This window comes from Dryas octopetala, chromosome 2, assembly GCF_963921425.1.
Source record: "Dryas octopetala chromosome 2, drDryOcto1.1, whole genome shotgun sequence".
Lineage (NCBI taxonomy): Eukaryota > Viridiplantae > Streptophyta > Magnoliopsida > Rosales > Rosaceae > Dryas > Dryas octopetala.
In genome coordinates, this window is record NC_141367.1 from 26,169,018 (window position 1) to 26,186,478 (window position 17,461).

Here is a 17,461-nt window from a genome sequence, read left to right on the forward strand (position 1 = left end):
TCGGGACCCAATTGACTTAGATCAAGCACACCAATAGAAAGGCCTGGAAGAGAGGAGCAAAACCCGACCAAAATCATCACCATCCGCTGCCGGAATCGCCAACATCGGCGGCGGAAGGCCGCCGGACTTCTCCGCCTCGAAACTCCGTGCACGGCGGTCGGTTGAGCAATTTGAAGACCCATTCATCCTCAGAACGATGGGAGGAACAAAACCCACCCGGTCCGACATCCCAACTCAGCCGGAATTGACGGATCGTCGCCTAAGGACTCGATCGGGTTTGGGTGTCTTTTCGAGTTTTGGCATAATTTCCGGGTTAATCAAATACCATAGAAATGAAGAGGAAGAGAAGAGGAAGAAATCGGGACACATATCGCCGGCATACGTCGCCGGACGGTGGAGATACGGCCGGATAAAGGGGGCGGAAGGAGAACAGAGAGAGAGAGAGGCGCGTGAGATGAGAGTGTTCCAGTATTTTCTAGGTTTTGGGCTTTCTAACAATAATCAGGATGAATGACAAAAAAGGACAGACTCAACCCTGGTATTCACAGAATGGCACGTAGATCAAAAAAAAAAAAGACTGAGAGGGGAAACAGAAGAAAAGGAGAGCAATGGCACGGGGCGTAAAAACACAGAAAAATGAGGGGAAGAAGAAAAAAGGACGCAAAATGACCAAAACAGGCCCAAATAACCCACTAATTACAATGGCAAGCAACTAAAAAAAAAAAAAAAGGGGGCAAAAAAGGAAACACACTATTCCTAAGCTACAGTACTGCCTTTGTTCAGTTTTAGTATATAGGTAATTTCTCATTCTTCTGTTTTGTTTTGTTACTAGTACCGTATTAATTACTTGTGTTTTTGTGTTATTAGGGTGAAGAGGGCCGTGGCTAAGAAATCAAGGTCTGCAGTAGTGGTATACACGGATGACGTCCTCAAATGCGTGGAAAAGGGTTTCTTCGCTGGTTGCATTGAGGCTTCGATAAGTGACAACCCAGGTCAGCCCGGGGAGCGAATGTCGAGAATGATTGATCCATTCGGACATGAATGGCTTATCCAGCGCATCGACCCCAATTTGGCATAGGATGCTCTACTATTTCCATCTGCAGTGTTTGTTTTTCAGGTTGATGATCGGCTATTTTGGACAGTGGTCAGTTGGTCACAAACCATTTTGCATTATTGATTATCATTGGTCAAAAAATGTTATTAAAGTCCGGTCCAATAATTTTATAAGCTATATCTATTAAATGGGTTATTAATGAACATGCTCATTTGTTTGTTCTTATTGTTTGTTCTTATTGTTTGAAATTGGAAGCGAGCATGCACCTGGCCGGTGATATCGATGGCTCTCATCCGTAGTATAGTTGCATGCATATTGAAATTGAGAAACAGCTTTAATCTGATGATAAAGTATTATCAATTACCTTAATTACAACTTTCAACATCTGATAACCATTTCGTAAGATGTGCCGATAGAGAACAAATTAAGGTCTGCAGGGACTTTCACAATTGTATAACACTAGGCTTGGTCATTCACTTCATATGTTACTTCTCCATTCAAACAATATCACAAAGACAAGGAGAGATAGCTATATGAACATTACGGTATAAATACATAGAGGGTGGGGGCGAAGATGACGATACAGTAAGATTTTTCCACGTATAGAAGATAACAAACATCTCAATTCTGTAAATCTAAGCATTGCATAAACTCCAAATAAGTCATGTGAAAGAAACATTACAAGAAAATTGTCTTCTTTCTTTTTCACAATAAGGTGGGATGAGATTTGGATCGAATCATACCAATCAAACAGGGAAAATATACAAATGAAAATTAAAAAGGTACGTAGGTGTCAAAATCCAAGCAATCCAATTCAACCTAGCTAGCTATTTTCCTTTTTCAACTCAGATAGTTAATTGTTCTTAAAAATATGATCTGCTTTTAAAGTATCCAAACCTTTAAATTCTGTAAATGATTTGATACGGCGGTAGTTGTAACTCCAATGCTATTTGCCACAGTCGGTATGTCAAACACATATTGTCCTTGCTAGTCTCAGACCTGAAAATCTCATTAAACAAATTTGGTCCACCGCATGTTATTTGGTGTAAAGTTGTATTCAATTGCTTTGTGTAATCAAAGCCACTAATTATACTCACTTCTTCAGAATTGCTGCAATAAGTACATCCTTTTCAGCAATCAAAACTTGGGGAGTCTGCATTCATTCATATAATTAAGGCCCTTAATTTACTGTAATGGGCCTTATGCGATCGCACCACTTTCACCGGTCCGCCCCTTGTTATTTGTATAAAACCGCACTCCCAGCCTCATCCCAAAAACCCACAAATGATTTTCCTCTCTCTCTCTCTCTCTCTCCTAGCTAGGGTTCTGGTCTTTACTTTTTCAGTCTGACATGGCCGCCCACAAATGTGATCTACTGCTCCTTATTGAACCCTTCAAAGTTGAAGAGGCCATTTCTTTCTACACCGCTGCCTTCGGTGCCGTTCTGGTTGACCCTGAGAGCGGGCAAGAAGACAACCATGTTAAGTTGAAGATCGGTGAAACGACCCTTCTTATCGGTCCAAGATCTGTTGTCACTGATTTGTAAGTTTTTTCCGGTTTATTACGTGGAGTTGTTTGAGTTTATTTTGGTTATGTTGTAGGTGTGATTACAAATCATAATTTTTCTTGTTTGGGTAGAGCGGAGGGGTCGGAGGATGAAGAATATGAGCTGGAAAAAGACCTTGGTATCGTGCTGTACTGTAATAACGTGGTGGAATGCTGGAATAGGGCTGAGAAGGCAGGTTTTGTTCGTTCAACTCCTGCTTATGACCCAGAGCAGCCCGGCCAGCGCATGACAACGATCTACGATCCTTTTGGCTATGTGTGGCAGGTCAAGCGCAGCAAACCCAACCGTCTGATTTGCCGACTTGCACCAGCTTCAATTTTACCAAAGTGGTGGGTATGAGATGGAGGTGAGGTAACGTTTGAACTAGTATGTTGCCGAGAAATAAAGATGGTGATTTACAGAAGGAAAGAGAGAAGGGGATGTAGAAGAGAGTAGACTGTAAGTGGATGTGAATGCAAGAAAAATATGAAGAGGAGAAGAGCATCCCATCATTTACACAGAGAAATAAGTTCAGAAAAAAAAGAAAAAAAAAACTAACTAAAAAGAGGAAAAAAATTAATAAATCTATAGATCAAGATTTGGGGCAATGTCAACCATGAGATTTGTGTAGATGGTCGTGATTAATACATTATAAAAACTTTAAAGTAATAAAAATATTCTTCTAATGATGACTAATAAAAGTTTATGAAATAAAAATAAAAAGTTCTTTATATAGCCAAACATTATCAAAAGTACTTGTGTATGGTATAAAAGTACTTTTATAATGACACCAAACAATAAACTGTTTTTATGTAAAAGCACTACTAATTGAAAGTGCTATTACCAAAAGCGCTTCTCAAGAAGCAGTGCCAAACGGGTCATAAAGTGACATTTAATTTTCATATGATTTAATTTTTAGATCATGTCCAATAGTCATGACAAATAAGCAACCAAGTCATGAAATAGTATGGTATTTAAACAAAATTTATATTAACATTTTGCAAAAATTAATGAATAAAGTGTTATGCTTTACAAACTGACAAAAACCCTATCCAAATAACTTTCCACATATAATATACAAACCACATGCGATCCTCACCCCAAATGTCCATTTCTAGGCAATTACTACTAGGTTTTTTATTTCTCAAATATCATCACTCCCTAATTTCACTTCAAATAACTATAAAGCCCTTCATCCTAGCCAACCTTAACTATATATGCCTTTCATTAAAAAAGAAAATAAATAAAAAAGAGTGCACTATCTTTTACTCTTGTGTCGAGTTCTCTTCGAGTTGGTGGTAATGTTCAAAATCTAATCCCCATCATGTTGCCTCAATTGGTTAATTGTGCTTTTAAAAAAATATTATTTCTCGCACTAGTTTTTACTACCAAATGATTGTGTGTATTATGTTATGTTGTCGGACTATTAATTTAAATCATTCTTACAAATTGTTATTGACATAACATAACATATTAGGTATTCGAGAGAAGTTCATCACAGTTAATATATGATTAGAAAAGTTTTCATGATTTTATTCCATGAATTAGATATACTACTGATGAGGAAACACATGATCAAGCTGTAGATCGAGAAACAAGCTAGTTCATTTAATAGTTAAAGACGAGCAAGTAGATTTTCCTTTAACATTACCAATCGGAGAAGTAACCAAGGATAGCTTGGAAGTCTTTGTGATGTTCAAACTCGGCCATGTCTTCCTCCTTCAAGCTAAAATATGACTCGATTCCATCACCACTTTTAGTATCCATGAAAACAATTTGATTATTGATATCCATGGCAGGCATGCTCACCCACGCAGGCTTCCCCCAACCAAAATCAGCCTCATATATTGGAAACCTGCACACACTCGAAAACGTCAATGTAACCAGCTCTCCTTTCGCAGCCCTTTCCATGCGTTTCTTCATGAAATCCAAATGTTCATGCCACCCATCTTGAAATCTTCTCAAATAGGTCTTGTCAATCTTCTGTATTTCCTCATTCACCTGCCTCACAAGGCCATGACACTCCTCCCCAGTGACCTTGGTCGGAGTTGCCATAGCTGCCCTGTAATAATTTCCAAAACAGTGTTGAGGCAGTGGTGGGTCGAGCCTCGAACGCAAATCCATAATATAAACAACGGCGTACAGAGTCTGAGGCCGTCGTGGACCCGATGATTCTTCTTTTGCAGCAGCAGCTACGAAGATGTTCCATAAGAAAGCAGACAAGGCCTCAACGCGCGAAGGGCGTTTCTGGGGTTTGGGTTTTAAGCTCTCGGCATATCTTGCTCTCAGAGCCTCAATCTTCGACCCATCAAACACAAACCTCTTAGTTATAATCTTATTCTTGTTGGTTAACGAAACGCCTCGATACCCAGACATGTTCTTAGGTGGGAAGATGGAGGAGGCCGAAGAAAAATCTGGACGAACTACTGTATTGGCATTTCCACAAGCAGTTGCTCCCCAATTTTTGACGAATGTAAAACAGGACAACGCATCGGCAATTCGGTGCGAAAGACATAAACCCACAGCAATTCCTCCACAGCCAAAGACGTTGAGTTGGACTCCGAGAGCAATTTCGGTGACAGCGTCCATCTTGAAGGGCAACAGCTTGTTCAACTCAGCGACGGAGGGGTTGGTGATGGCGTCAGAGAGTTGGACGTTGACTACTCGAGCTTCAAAGAAGGGAATGCCCTCGTCGTTGCAATTAACAAAGAGGTTTTCTTTGACTCTTCCGGCGAATGGGTAGTAATGGGTTAAGACGTTGGAGAGAGATTTCTTGAGGTGGTTGGAAATTTGGGTGATGTTGTGAGGAGTACCATTTAAGGCGTAGAAGTAGACAAAGGGGATATAGGCGTGGGGAGCTAATTGGTCGAGGAAGGAGAGCTGGTGATGGCGGAGATGGTGAGGGGTTGGAGAAGACGGTTTGATAATCTCTTCGCAGATAATTTCAACTTCAATCTTCATTCTGATATGTTAAAGCTTTATCGATTCCTTTCCTGAGAAACTTTGGCTAATCCAATTATGGAAGGGGAAATTCTAATCCGATAATCGCTCAAGACTACGGAAATTTTCTTGGTATTGTGCATCGGGAGTCAGTCATAATTGGATACTACTGTTGTCTTTTTTCAAAAATATAATAAAAATTAACACCAATCATTTTGCAGGGAGTTTCTTTGTGTAGTCTATGTAACCGTAATGGATTCATTTTTTATCAGCATTTCTGATATGTGTTACGTGTACACATCCATAATGATAATGTTCATTATCATTTTTTTGTAGTGAGTAAATATGGACTCTAATAGTACTATCAAAGTATGTAAATTTACTCTGATATCATTTATAAATTTAGACATCAATTTCAAAGTTAAGCATAAACTAAAACATTCTAGAGCTACAAAGATAGTTATTAAATCGTTATAGTATTTGAATGAAATCAATTAATTAGTAAATTGTTTGTATATCACATATATACCTTTAATAATTCATAAACATTTAATAATTCAGTTATTTAAAATATGAGACAATATTTCATATTCTCATAATTACTTTTCCAACATTACCAAACAATATCAATGAGACTCTTGCATTCATTTCTATATAAAAATGCATAGAAATAGATTTCATAAATACTTCGTGTTGATTCACAAATTTGGATCGGTGGTAGATTCAACAAATACACAATGAACACAAAATGTATAGTGGTTCACCATGATCCATGTGATTAGGCTACGTCCACTTAGGTCTTTTTGGGTTCTCGTTATAAATAAAGTTGTTTACAACGTACAAAAGAGCATGGAATCTCTAGAGAGAAAATGAAAGCTAGGTCTAATGATGGAAGAGAGGAGATAAGAGAGAGATGGAGAGAGATCATTTTCTATGTAGGTAAGGGTCCTTATCGTAAGGGTCCTTATTTATAAAGGATAGGGAGCCCTTCCCTTATAATTAGCCAAATGTGGGACTTTTACATAAGTAAGGTCCAATATAACATAGAAGCTTAATACAACATGGAGGCCCAAATACACACTCTTAAAGATCCTGACCTTGCAGTCGGTGGGTGTTCATCATTTTGTTAGGATGTAGTTCTGCTCAGTGCACATATATATCAACACTCCGCTATCCAAACGAAATGCGGAGTAAGTCTATAACCATTGTTAGCTAACTTGTAATGCATGGACGGAGAAAACTAGAAGATTCATCAAATTGAAATTGTAACATTATATCGTTGCACATATATAATATATTATTCATAAGGGACACATTTCCTTAATTAATTGAGCAATCGGACAGTAGGAGAAACAGAATTCTCATCTTTGTTTTCACTTTTATAAATTAAACAAACTCTTGAGCTTTTCATATAGGGCCGGAGATTCATTTGTGGGCTCATGTGTGTGCCTATGAAGATTTTTCAGCTATCTCCTTTTCAAAAGCTTGAGAAGTGAACCGAGCAAAATAGAACCGGACCCAAGTTTGACTGGCTTGGTATGGATATGTTTCTTAATTATATTGGGTCCGAGGTTTTGGGAGTAGGCATTTGCAACCCGATTAAACCGAATCGGTTGACGGGTCAAGCTTGAACTGGAACCAATCCAACCCGGACCCACCCGTTGGAGGAACTGAGTGTCCCCTTCAAGTTTAGCCATGGCTTCCTCAGCCAAACTAATGTATGCCTCTATTCCCTGGGTCTCTTTGGTGTCGACAAAAACGATTACGTTGTTGAAGGGCAGTGCGGGTAAGCCCACCCATGTAGGTCTGCCCCAACCAAAGTCATTACCATACATAGGAATTAAATCTGCACAAACTAGAGTATGTAAGCATTTCTCCGCTGATAAAACTAGGATCAACTTTCCTGAAGAACCTCAAGCGCTCATCACCATGTTGTAGTGTTTTGATGTAGTCCTTATCAACCCTGCTTATAGCTTCTCGAACTTGTCCCGCCAGACCATAACATTGATCATCATCATCATACCCAGTATTTAAAGATGGAGTTGTTACCGCAAGACGAAAGAGATTCCCAAAAGAATGTTGCGGCAATGGTGAATCGGACCTTGGGCGCAGGTTCACAGTATGGGCCAACCCGTACAACTTGGAACTCTCATCAGGACCTGATCCTCTTGTAGCGGCCATGAATCGGCTCCATATGAAAGCCGATAAGGTATCAACCCGTGATGGTGGGAGGGGTTTCCTCATCATCAGCTGCTGATTATAATTTTGCTGATGATGATCACCATATTTTGCTCTGAGGTCCTCTATTGTAGTGCCATCAAACACGAACCTCTTTGTTACTTTATTTTTTGTGACACAAATGTTGGGATCATACCCAGCAAGCTGGTCCGTTGGTGGAAAGAGTGTGGCTGAAACAAATTCTGGGGGATCTATTTTAGCTTGATCATCTCCGCGGGCAACGGCAGCCCAAATTTTGCTGAGGATGAGCATAGATAACCCATCTCCAAGCTTGTGAGACATGCAGTGACTGATAGCAAATCCTCCACATTCAAAGATGTTGAGCTGGACGCCTAGGGCAAATTCATTATCACTATCATCTAGTTCAAATGTGTTAAACACGAAGCCTTAGCCCAGAGGGACTCCTCTTCCTTGTAGGACTATAAGTCTTTCCCTTGTATGTTCTGAATGTCTTGCACACCAAGTATTGGTTTCCTAGTTATCCTAGGCTTGTGTCTGTATATATATTGGGTTAATCCCTCTTAATAACTTCATCAAGTTATAAACTTCTACATGGTATCAGAGGTGCTCACGCACTAGGGTTTTTCTTCTCTCTTCCCTGTCCTCTCTTTCTTTTTGCCGTGCCTTCCCATTGCAGCCATGGCCGCCTCTTCTTCCTCCTCTCTTCCTGGTCCCAACGTTGCCCATTTTCTCAAACTGACTGAGACCAATTATCTCCTTTGGGAGAGCCAGATGCGTCCGTTCCTTATCGGGCACAATTTGTTTTAGTTTGTTGATGGCTCTTCTCCTGCTCCTGCTGTGATCAACCGGCTCAGCCTAATCCGGCGTATATTTCCTGGTTTCAGGTGGATCAACTTGTGTGTAGTTATCTTACATCTACACTCTCCGAATCTGTTCTTGCTCTTGCTGTTGGGAAATCTTCTGCTGCTTCTATCTGGGAATGCTTGCGGCAGCACTTCTCTCAAATTTCTCTAGCGAATGCTACGAACATTCGTTTTCAACTTCTGGGTATGCAGAAAGGCTCCAAGACTGTCACTGAATACCTTCAGGCTGCCAAGTCTCTGTCCGATGCTCTCTCTGCTATTGGTCAGCCCGTTTCTAATGATGACTTGGTCTCCGCCGTCCTTCGTGGCTTGGGTTCGGAGTATGCCATGTTTGTGACTGCCGTCCTCAACTCTTCTTCTCTTCCCACCTTCACTGATCTGCGTGCTCGGCTTTTGTCTGCGGAGGCTCAGAATGCCCGTCTACACTCTGACCAGGCTAGCCAAGCCTTTGTTGCCACTCAACAACCCCGCCCCATCTCTGGTGGTTCGCATGATGGTGGCAGCTCCTCTTCGCATCCCCGCCATCACAGCAGTGGCGGCTCTTCCTCGTCTCGATATATATTGGGTTAATCCCTCTTAATAACTTCATCAAGTTATAAACTTCTACAAAATGGGATGTAGTTATCCTAGGCTTGTGTCTGTATATATATTGGGTTAATCCCTCTTAATAACTTCATCAAGTTATAAACTTCTACAAAATGGGATCAATTTGTTCAGCTCACCAGTGATATTGGGATTCTTGAGAAAATCAGAAAGTTGGCCCTTGACTTGAGCCTCAAGGTAGGGAATGCCCTCGTCATTGCAGTCCCCCAAGTGGTTGTCGTTGTCGACTCGTCCGGCTAGTGGATAGAAAAGGGTTAGGACCTCGGCTAACGATTTCTTTAGCTGGTTGGATATATCTGTAACATTGGTGGGTTTCTCGCCATTGAATTCATAGAAGTGGACCAAAGAGGTATAGATTGAGGGAGATAGTTGATCAAGAAAGGACAATTGGTAATGACGAAGGTGGTGTGGGGTTGGAGAAGATGGTTTGATAATCTCTTTGGAGAATACTTCTACATCAACCATCGTTCTAGTTTGACAAGTTGTGTTGTAGCGTGTTATTGTGCACTACGGTGATCAAATTTATACACACTAACACAGATCGAGGACTATTTGCATGTTTAGTTATCAAGAAGTGGCAAACGATTTGAAAGGTTTAATAATTTATAATTTGTCTACAAAGTCAAAGCATAAAGAGAATTTGGGTAATAATTATGAACTAAATTTATATACATGCACATGGCCTTGCATGTTTATATATATATATCAAAGAAGTGATTTAAAACTTTAGGATATCATTACAACAATGGACTTGAAGATTTCAATAATAGAGTTTGTCAATTTATAAACAAAATAAAAAAAATAAAAACAAATAGAGTTTGTCAATGCTTAAGTGCAAGTGGGAATTAAAAGTGCATAAACTAAAGAGCTAACCGTGTTCAGCGCGCAGGTAATATATATTAATATATTGATTATGGGATGTCATGGGAATCTGTCCTAGGATCTACAGCTAAACATCCCTAAGTGCGCATAAAAAATTCTACATTTCTAGCACAACTGCCACATCCCAGCAATTTAATTGAAAAAAAAATGTCGATCTTAACGAAGTAATGATGATCACAGTAAAAGAAAAAAATTATATTCGAGTGTTCTATGCTTAATTTTACGTGGTTCAATTATAGTTATATACTTATATATTATAAATTTGTTTACTTTCAGATTTGAATTTTAGAACTGCCAAATGTCACTTAGAGCTATAGCTTAGAGCATCTTCGGTCCTTCTTTAATTAAACATTTCCCCAAATTTAAATTTGAAAAAAAATGATATAAAACAGAATTCCAATCATTTTCTAAAATTTCTCCAAATTTGAGATTTTTCTAAAATTTTCTCTAAATCAAGTTAAATGAACGAGGCACTTCAAACTCTCCTTAAACCTGCAATAGTCAGATTTAACTAGAAACCCAAAAAAATATATATATAGAAAAATTTTCAATTTTAGCATTGGAGAGCCTTTTCCTAAATCTAACTTTTTTCCATAAATTATCCTCAAATTAAAGAAAAATATAAAGAAATAACTGAAGATGTTCTTATAAAGCACATTATATGGCATTTTTGAATTTAATTTGTTATAATACACGACATGACAATTAATAAGTCAAACTAAAATTAAGAGCATTTATCATATGAGATACTATTTGAAAGAGCGTTTTTTTTGTGAATTAATATCTATGAACTAAATATACTTATAAAAAATACTAACAATACCCATGAACCATAGGTAAATTTTTACTTTGCACCCTAAAAAAAAGGTGCAGTTTTAGATTCTACCATGAGATATGTCGAATATTATGCTAAGAAATTAAGTTTGATCCTTTCATAAGAAAAGTTTGTCCCCTTGTTGCATTACAACATACTCTATCTTCTAGCTAGTTAGGCCCCGTTTGGGATTGCGGTGGAAGACCCAAAAGCTGCTGTGAATGACAATTCTCAATTACCTACATCAGTTTTGGTGTTTGGTAAAAAAAATTAAAAACTGCTTTTTCCCACAATTCTCAACTCCCCACAACAAAAACAGAAATCAGGTTTCTAGGTGCTTTTGAAAGCTGCAGTGAATCACAGCAACAATGAATATTTTATTTTACCCATAATATCCTCATTGATTTCTATATTTTTAATTTGTTTATTTTAAATTAAAAAATATGTCCATTGTTAGTTATATTTTATATTGTAATAATTAATTATGATATTTTATTTGCACGATTAAAATTATAATATACCTAAAAAAATAATAGACATACTTATTTAATAATGTTGTTCTTAGAAAAATTAATGCTAATAAAAATTTGTAGCTAAAAATTTAAAAAACAAGTAAAACACATGTTATTTTTACCAAACAAATAAGTGAAAGACACTTTTAGCATCATGTCTATTTTAGTAATTATTCACAGTCACAGCGCTTTTACATTAACATTTACCAAACACTTTGATACTGTTTTTTGCACTCACAGCACTTTTGAAAACATACTTTACCAAACACTCAGCTGCTTTACTTTACAGCTGACTTTACTTCACAGCTGCTTTACTTTACAGCTGACTTTACTTCACAGCTGTTTTACCTCACAGCTGTTTTTTCACACAGCAATACCAAACTGACCCTTAATGCAATTATGCAGGGTGGAACAAATCTTACCGGTGAATATGTACTATATATTTTCTTTTAAAATAAAATTTTGATGTTTATATGTGCATTATAATTTAATACTTTTTTAAAAAAATTGATGTCATGTAAATTGAGAAGTAAAGATTGAAAAAAAAAAAATAGTTGAGGGACAAACAACATTTTCTTTTATTAATTTAAAAGATAAATTAGTCATTAAGAAGAACATATAAAAATTGAATGCATATCAAATTATAATTAGCTCATAAAGACTACAAATGGGCTTTTTGCAGGTAATGCTGTACGGAAGTCAAACATTTTTTGTCCTCGATTCTACACTTTATCTTTCTGATCCCAAAATATGGCTCTTATAGACAAAATGTGCCACATGTGAAAGTTTATTTCAAGTGATCAGCCAATTTTAGTGAGTCAAAAACTTGGTACTTTTTTTTTTTAGGAAATTAGAAAAATCCCCTTCAAATTTATTTTTCTACACTAAAACCAAAACCCATGATATTATTTTTTCGTGTGTTAACCTTTTTAACCACTTGCCAACTTATCATTCTTTCTAGTTTTAGATTTTTTAAATTTAAACTTTGTAAATTCCTTATGTGCCCTCAATTTTATTTAAGACCTTTTTTCCTTAGTTGATTTTTTTATTTTTGGTAACATTTGTATTTACTCTATACAATTTGTTGTGCTTTAAATGCTAATAATTCATTTTTGGACATTCTTTTCAAACGTCAATCATGAATGCCCATATATGATTTTTTTGAATTATATTAATAATTATAACAAATAAATAACCTATAAATAATTCTCATAAATAAATAATCAACCAAAAAAAATTTATATAAATAATAAATATAATGAACATACACACAATCCTAATAAAATAAATAGAAAATTATGATTAAATACCAAATCTCAATAATTTTTTGGTATAGCATGAAGACCATATAATATTTCAATTGAACTACCAAATTTAAATGTAATTTTTAGATTATGTCACAAATACGTTAGCCCCTTTGATTTGAGCCTTTTCCATTTGACATTTTTATCTTTTGGCCCACATATGAAGAGTGTTAGTTAAAATTTATAAGGTTTTGACAAAATTGCCCTTGAGGCTTTTATATTATTTTGAAAATTTGCTAATGTAATCTCAACTTCACATTTAGTTGTGACTGTATGACACTCACAACTTCAAATTTAGTTGTGACTAAACGACAGTCACATCTAAGTTGTGAGACAATTACAGTTAAGTTGTGACTTAATTGAATTTTTTTAGAGAAATTATACTACAATATAGTATAAATAGAGGTCAAAACAATACTTTTACTCAAAATAATATATGGTATAATGGTGTGAGTTGTCTTTTTCAATTTACCAAGACAGTCACAATTAAGTTGTGACTGGATTGATTTTTTTATTTTTTTTAATACAATATAGTATAAATTAATGTAAATATTTGTGATGTAATATTATTTTTATTTTTTTTATTGTAGTGGCATGTGATGTAATATTTGTAAATTCTAATACTTTTTATTTTATTAATTTGTTTGACTTTTCAACTAGTACCTAATCTAAAATGCTATTTAATTTTGGTACCTAAACCAAAAAGTTATTAAAATTTAGTAGTTAAAATCAATGGACCTTAAAATAAATCTTTAACAAGTAAATTACTTATAACAACTAATAAACCTACAAACAATTTTTTTAGTAATAATAACCTACACAAATTAATGAACCTATATGAATTAAAACACCTACATTATAAGACTTTATTACATTTTACCCACTTGAACTTTGAGATCAATCTCACTTCACCACCTAAAAAAAAAAATTGTCTCAATTTACCACCTGAATTAAAAATTTGTTGCAATGTGCCACATCTGGCTCATTTTGTCTAAATTTTTGTTAAAAATAAGGGTGTTTTGGTCTTTTTCAAGTCAGTTTTTTATTGTGTCAAAGTAAATAAAGCGTAAAAAAATCATTTTTTTTAACAATATGAACTTGAAAAACACCAAAACACTCTTGTTTTTAACAAAAATTAGTCAGAAGTGATACATTGCAATAAATTTTTAACTCATGTGGTAAATTGAGACAATTTTTTTTTTAGGTGGTGAAGTGAGATTGAGCCTAAACTTCAAGTGAGTAAAATGTAAAAAAGCACATTATTATAATGAACCTACTGACAATTCTCAGTTGTACGTTCCTTATTTGACTCAATTATATATATCACGCGCCTTAAATTAAGTGTTTTAATGAATTTTAGGGGATTCATTTTCTAGAAAAATTGGATAATTAATGGTAATTAAAGAGTGACATAATTTGAAAATAAATATTAATTACGTAATGGCATAATTTGTAAATAATATAAATCTAATGGAATATTGTTATTCTACGTGGAGCAAGATTTCAAATATGGGTTTTAACTATTAAAATAAAAATAATAGTGTTTGACACTAAAAAAATGGAATTTAATGGACTAATATCGAAATCACCCTAAAAATGATATTCGTACAAATATTTTATATTTTTTTGTTACATATATATACATATGAAAAATGAATAAAACAACACATAATTTATATTTCTTCATAAGAGATCATTTCCTTACACCAACACTTGGAGAGTAGTACTAGAAGCAAACTACGATTCTAACTTTATGGATCCCAATATCATATTTTATTGTTCAATAATTGGGCTCACTTTGGACTAATTCATTTATTTATAACAAATACGAAACTATGATGTCATCTTGATAAATAAAAATTGAGAAAATACTATTCATTTATTTTTCAGGTTCAACCTTTGTTTCAAGATTTTCTGCAAGTCTATCTCCTTTTCAAAAGCTTAAGAAGTGAACGGAATAAAATCGGACCTGGACCTGGACCCGAGCCAAGTTTCACTGGTTTGGTATGAATTTGCTTCTTAATAATATTTGGTCGGTTTTGGGCATAAGAATTTGCAACCCGATTAAACCGAATCGGTTGATGGGTTAACTTGGAACTGGAACCAGTCCAACCCGAACGCATCCGGCGGAGAAACTGAGTGTCACTTTGAAGTTTAACCATGGTTTCCTCAGCCAAGCTAATGTATGCTTCTATTCCACCACCATCTTTGGCATCGACGAAAATGACAAAGTTGTTGGCGGGGAGTGCGGGCAAGCCCACCCATGCAGGTCTCCCCCAACCAAAATCATTATCATATAGAGGAAATTTGCACAAACTAGTGTAACAAGACTCCTCAATCTCTCCTCGGTTAACACTCAAGTGCTCACCCGGCCCCTGTTGTAGTGCCTTGATGTAGTCCTTGTCAATCTTCTTTATCGCTTCTCGAACTTGCCAGGTCAGACCATAACATTGATCTTCCCCAGTATTCAAAGACGGCGTCGTTATCGCACCGTGAACAAGATTTCCAAAAGAACGTTGCGGCAGTGGTGGATCAAACCTCGGACGCAGGTTCACAACATGGACCAGCATGTACAACTTCTCCTGATGATGATTGTTGGAGGCCACAAATCGGGAGAATAAGAAAGCTGATAAGGTCTCGACACGCGAGGGGCGTTTCATCGCCATCAGACCATATTGTGCTCTAAGATCCTCTATCATACAGGCATCGAACACGAACCTCTTTGTTACTTTATTTTGTGTGATTCTGCGTGCATCAAATCCAGTGTGGTCCTTGGGTGGGAAGAGCGTGGCCGAAACAAATTGGGGACGCTCTATTTTGGCTTCATCATCATCAATATCTTCGCCGCGGGCAAAGGCAGCCCATGTTTTGGTAAACATGAGCATAGATAACGCATCTGCAATCTTGTGAGAAAGGCAGAGACTGATGGCAAATCCTCCACATTCAAACACATTCAGCTGAGCACCAAACACAAAGTTATTGTCAGTATCATAAAGTTCAAATGGGACCAATTTATTGAGTTCCGAAGGGTTGGGATTGTTGAGAACATCAGAAAGTTGGCACTTGACTTGAGCTTCGACAAAGGGAACGCCCTCGTCGTTGCAGTCTATGAAATTGTTGTCTTTGTCGTTGAGTGCTTGTCGTCCGGCTAGTGGGTAGTAAAGGGTTAAGGCTTGGGCTAAGGACTTCTTAAGGTGTTTGGATATTTCAGTAATGGAGGGTTGTGTCTGGTCATTGAATTTATAGAAGAGGACCAAAGAGGTATAGACTGGGGGAGATTGTTGATCAAGGAAGGAGAATTGGTACTGGCGAAGATGGTCAGGGGTTGGAGAAGATGGTTTGATAATCTCCTTGTTGAGTGTTTCCACTTCAACCATCATTGGATTCATTCTAATTTCAGATCGAGGTTGTATTTATCTGATTGTTGTTTGTGTGCTTCTGTGGTGTTATTCTGGCCATGCATGATCAAATTTATACACATAGAGGAGTAGTTGTTTAGTTATCAAGATCATTCACGAAGAGGTCTAACACTCAAACCACTAATTAAAAATTAAGTTCAATAATAATTTGCCCAATTGCGTAATAATTAAAAAGAATTAATTGTGTACAAGGGGTGGACTTACCTTAAACTTTGGAACTTGAAGATTTAAATATTAGAGTTTGTAATCTGATAAAAAAGAATAAAGAGCAGTTGTATGTTGACTCAAAAAAGTGATTTAAAACTTTAGGTGGCCTTGCATAAGAAAGTGATTTAAAACTTTAGGATATCATTACAACAATGGACCTTGAAGATTTCAATAATAGAGTTTGTCAATTTGTAAACAAAAAAAAATAAAAACAAATAGAGTTTGTGAATGGTTAAGTGCAAGTGGGAATTAAAAGTGCATAAACTAAAGAGCCAAACATGTTGAGCGCGCAGGTAATATATATTAATATATTGATTATGGGATGTTATGGGACTCCGTCCTAGAATCTACAGCTAAACATCACTATGCACGCATAAAAAATTCTACATTTCTAGCACAACTGCCAAATCCCAACAATTTAATTGAAAAAAAATTAGATCTTGAAAGTTGTGTACGCACTACTACAATAACATGCCTTTGCTTCTGATATATAACAGTCTCTCTTGGACTGACCGTTGTCAATTACTTATATCCAATAAGGGAAAAATTTACAAACAGGACACATATTTTGATGACTGTTTCATTTTAGGACATTAATTTTGATTCGTGTTAATGAAGGACATATACTTTTATTTTGTGTCAATTAAAGACTATGTTTTATCTCAACTTTAGCTCGACATTGGACCCATCAAAACTCTACCAAATTTAGCAAACTTATACTTGGTTTAAAGCTATGCATCTCCTCTTTACAACCATATAAAGATCACTTAAATCTAACATCTACAACTCCAGATAATTGGCCCAAAAGTAGGGTATCCGAAACTGTCAAATCAAATCTCTGGAAAAAAATTTGAAAAATTAAACAATTTCGGGTACCCTACTTTAGGGCCGATTATCTGGAGTTGTAGAGATCTGATTTGGGTAATTTTTATATGGTTGTAAAGAGGAAATGCATATTTTTAAACCCAGTATAATTTTTCTGAATTTGGTGGAGTTTTGATGGGTTCAACGTCGTGCCAAAGTTGAGATAAAAACTGAAAAAAAAACACGGTCCTTAATTAACACAAAATGAAAGTATGTGTCTTTCATTAACACAAAGTAAAATTAATGTCCTAAAA

At 36.2% G+C, this 17,461-nt stretch overlaps 1 protein-coding gene and 2 pseudogenes across 1 annotated transcript; all 3 read right to left on the bottom strand.

The window, feature by feature from the left end:
• Positions 1-4,118: 4,118 nt before the first annotated feature.
• On the bottom strand, positions 4,119-5,680 carry LOC147294811 (stemmadenine O-acetyltransferase pseudogene; annotated as a pseudogene).
• Positions 5,681-7,006: 1,326 nt separating this feature from the next.
• LOC147294812 (stemmadenine O-acetyltransferase-like) lies at positions 7,007-9,670 on the bottom strand (annotated as a pseudogene).
• A 4,969-nt stretch (positions 9,671-14,639) lies between these two features.
• LOC147294813 (limonoid 21-O-acetyltransferse-like) lies at positions 14,640-16,097 on the bottom strand. Its single transcript, XM_086231217.1, has one exon. The coding sequence runs from the start codon at positions 16,095-16,097 to the stop codon at positions 14,640-14,642; it is 1,458 nt and encodes a 485-aa protein (XP_086087343.1).
• Between the last annotated feature and the right edge of the window lie 1,364 nt (positions 16,098-17,461).

Coding starts and splice junctions, on each gene's coding strand:
- LOC147294813 (XM_086231217.1), bottom strand. CDS start 16,097: ATGATGGTTGAAGTGGAAACACTCAACAAGGAGATTATCAAACCATCT.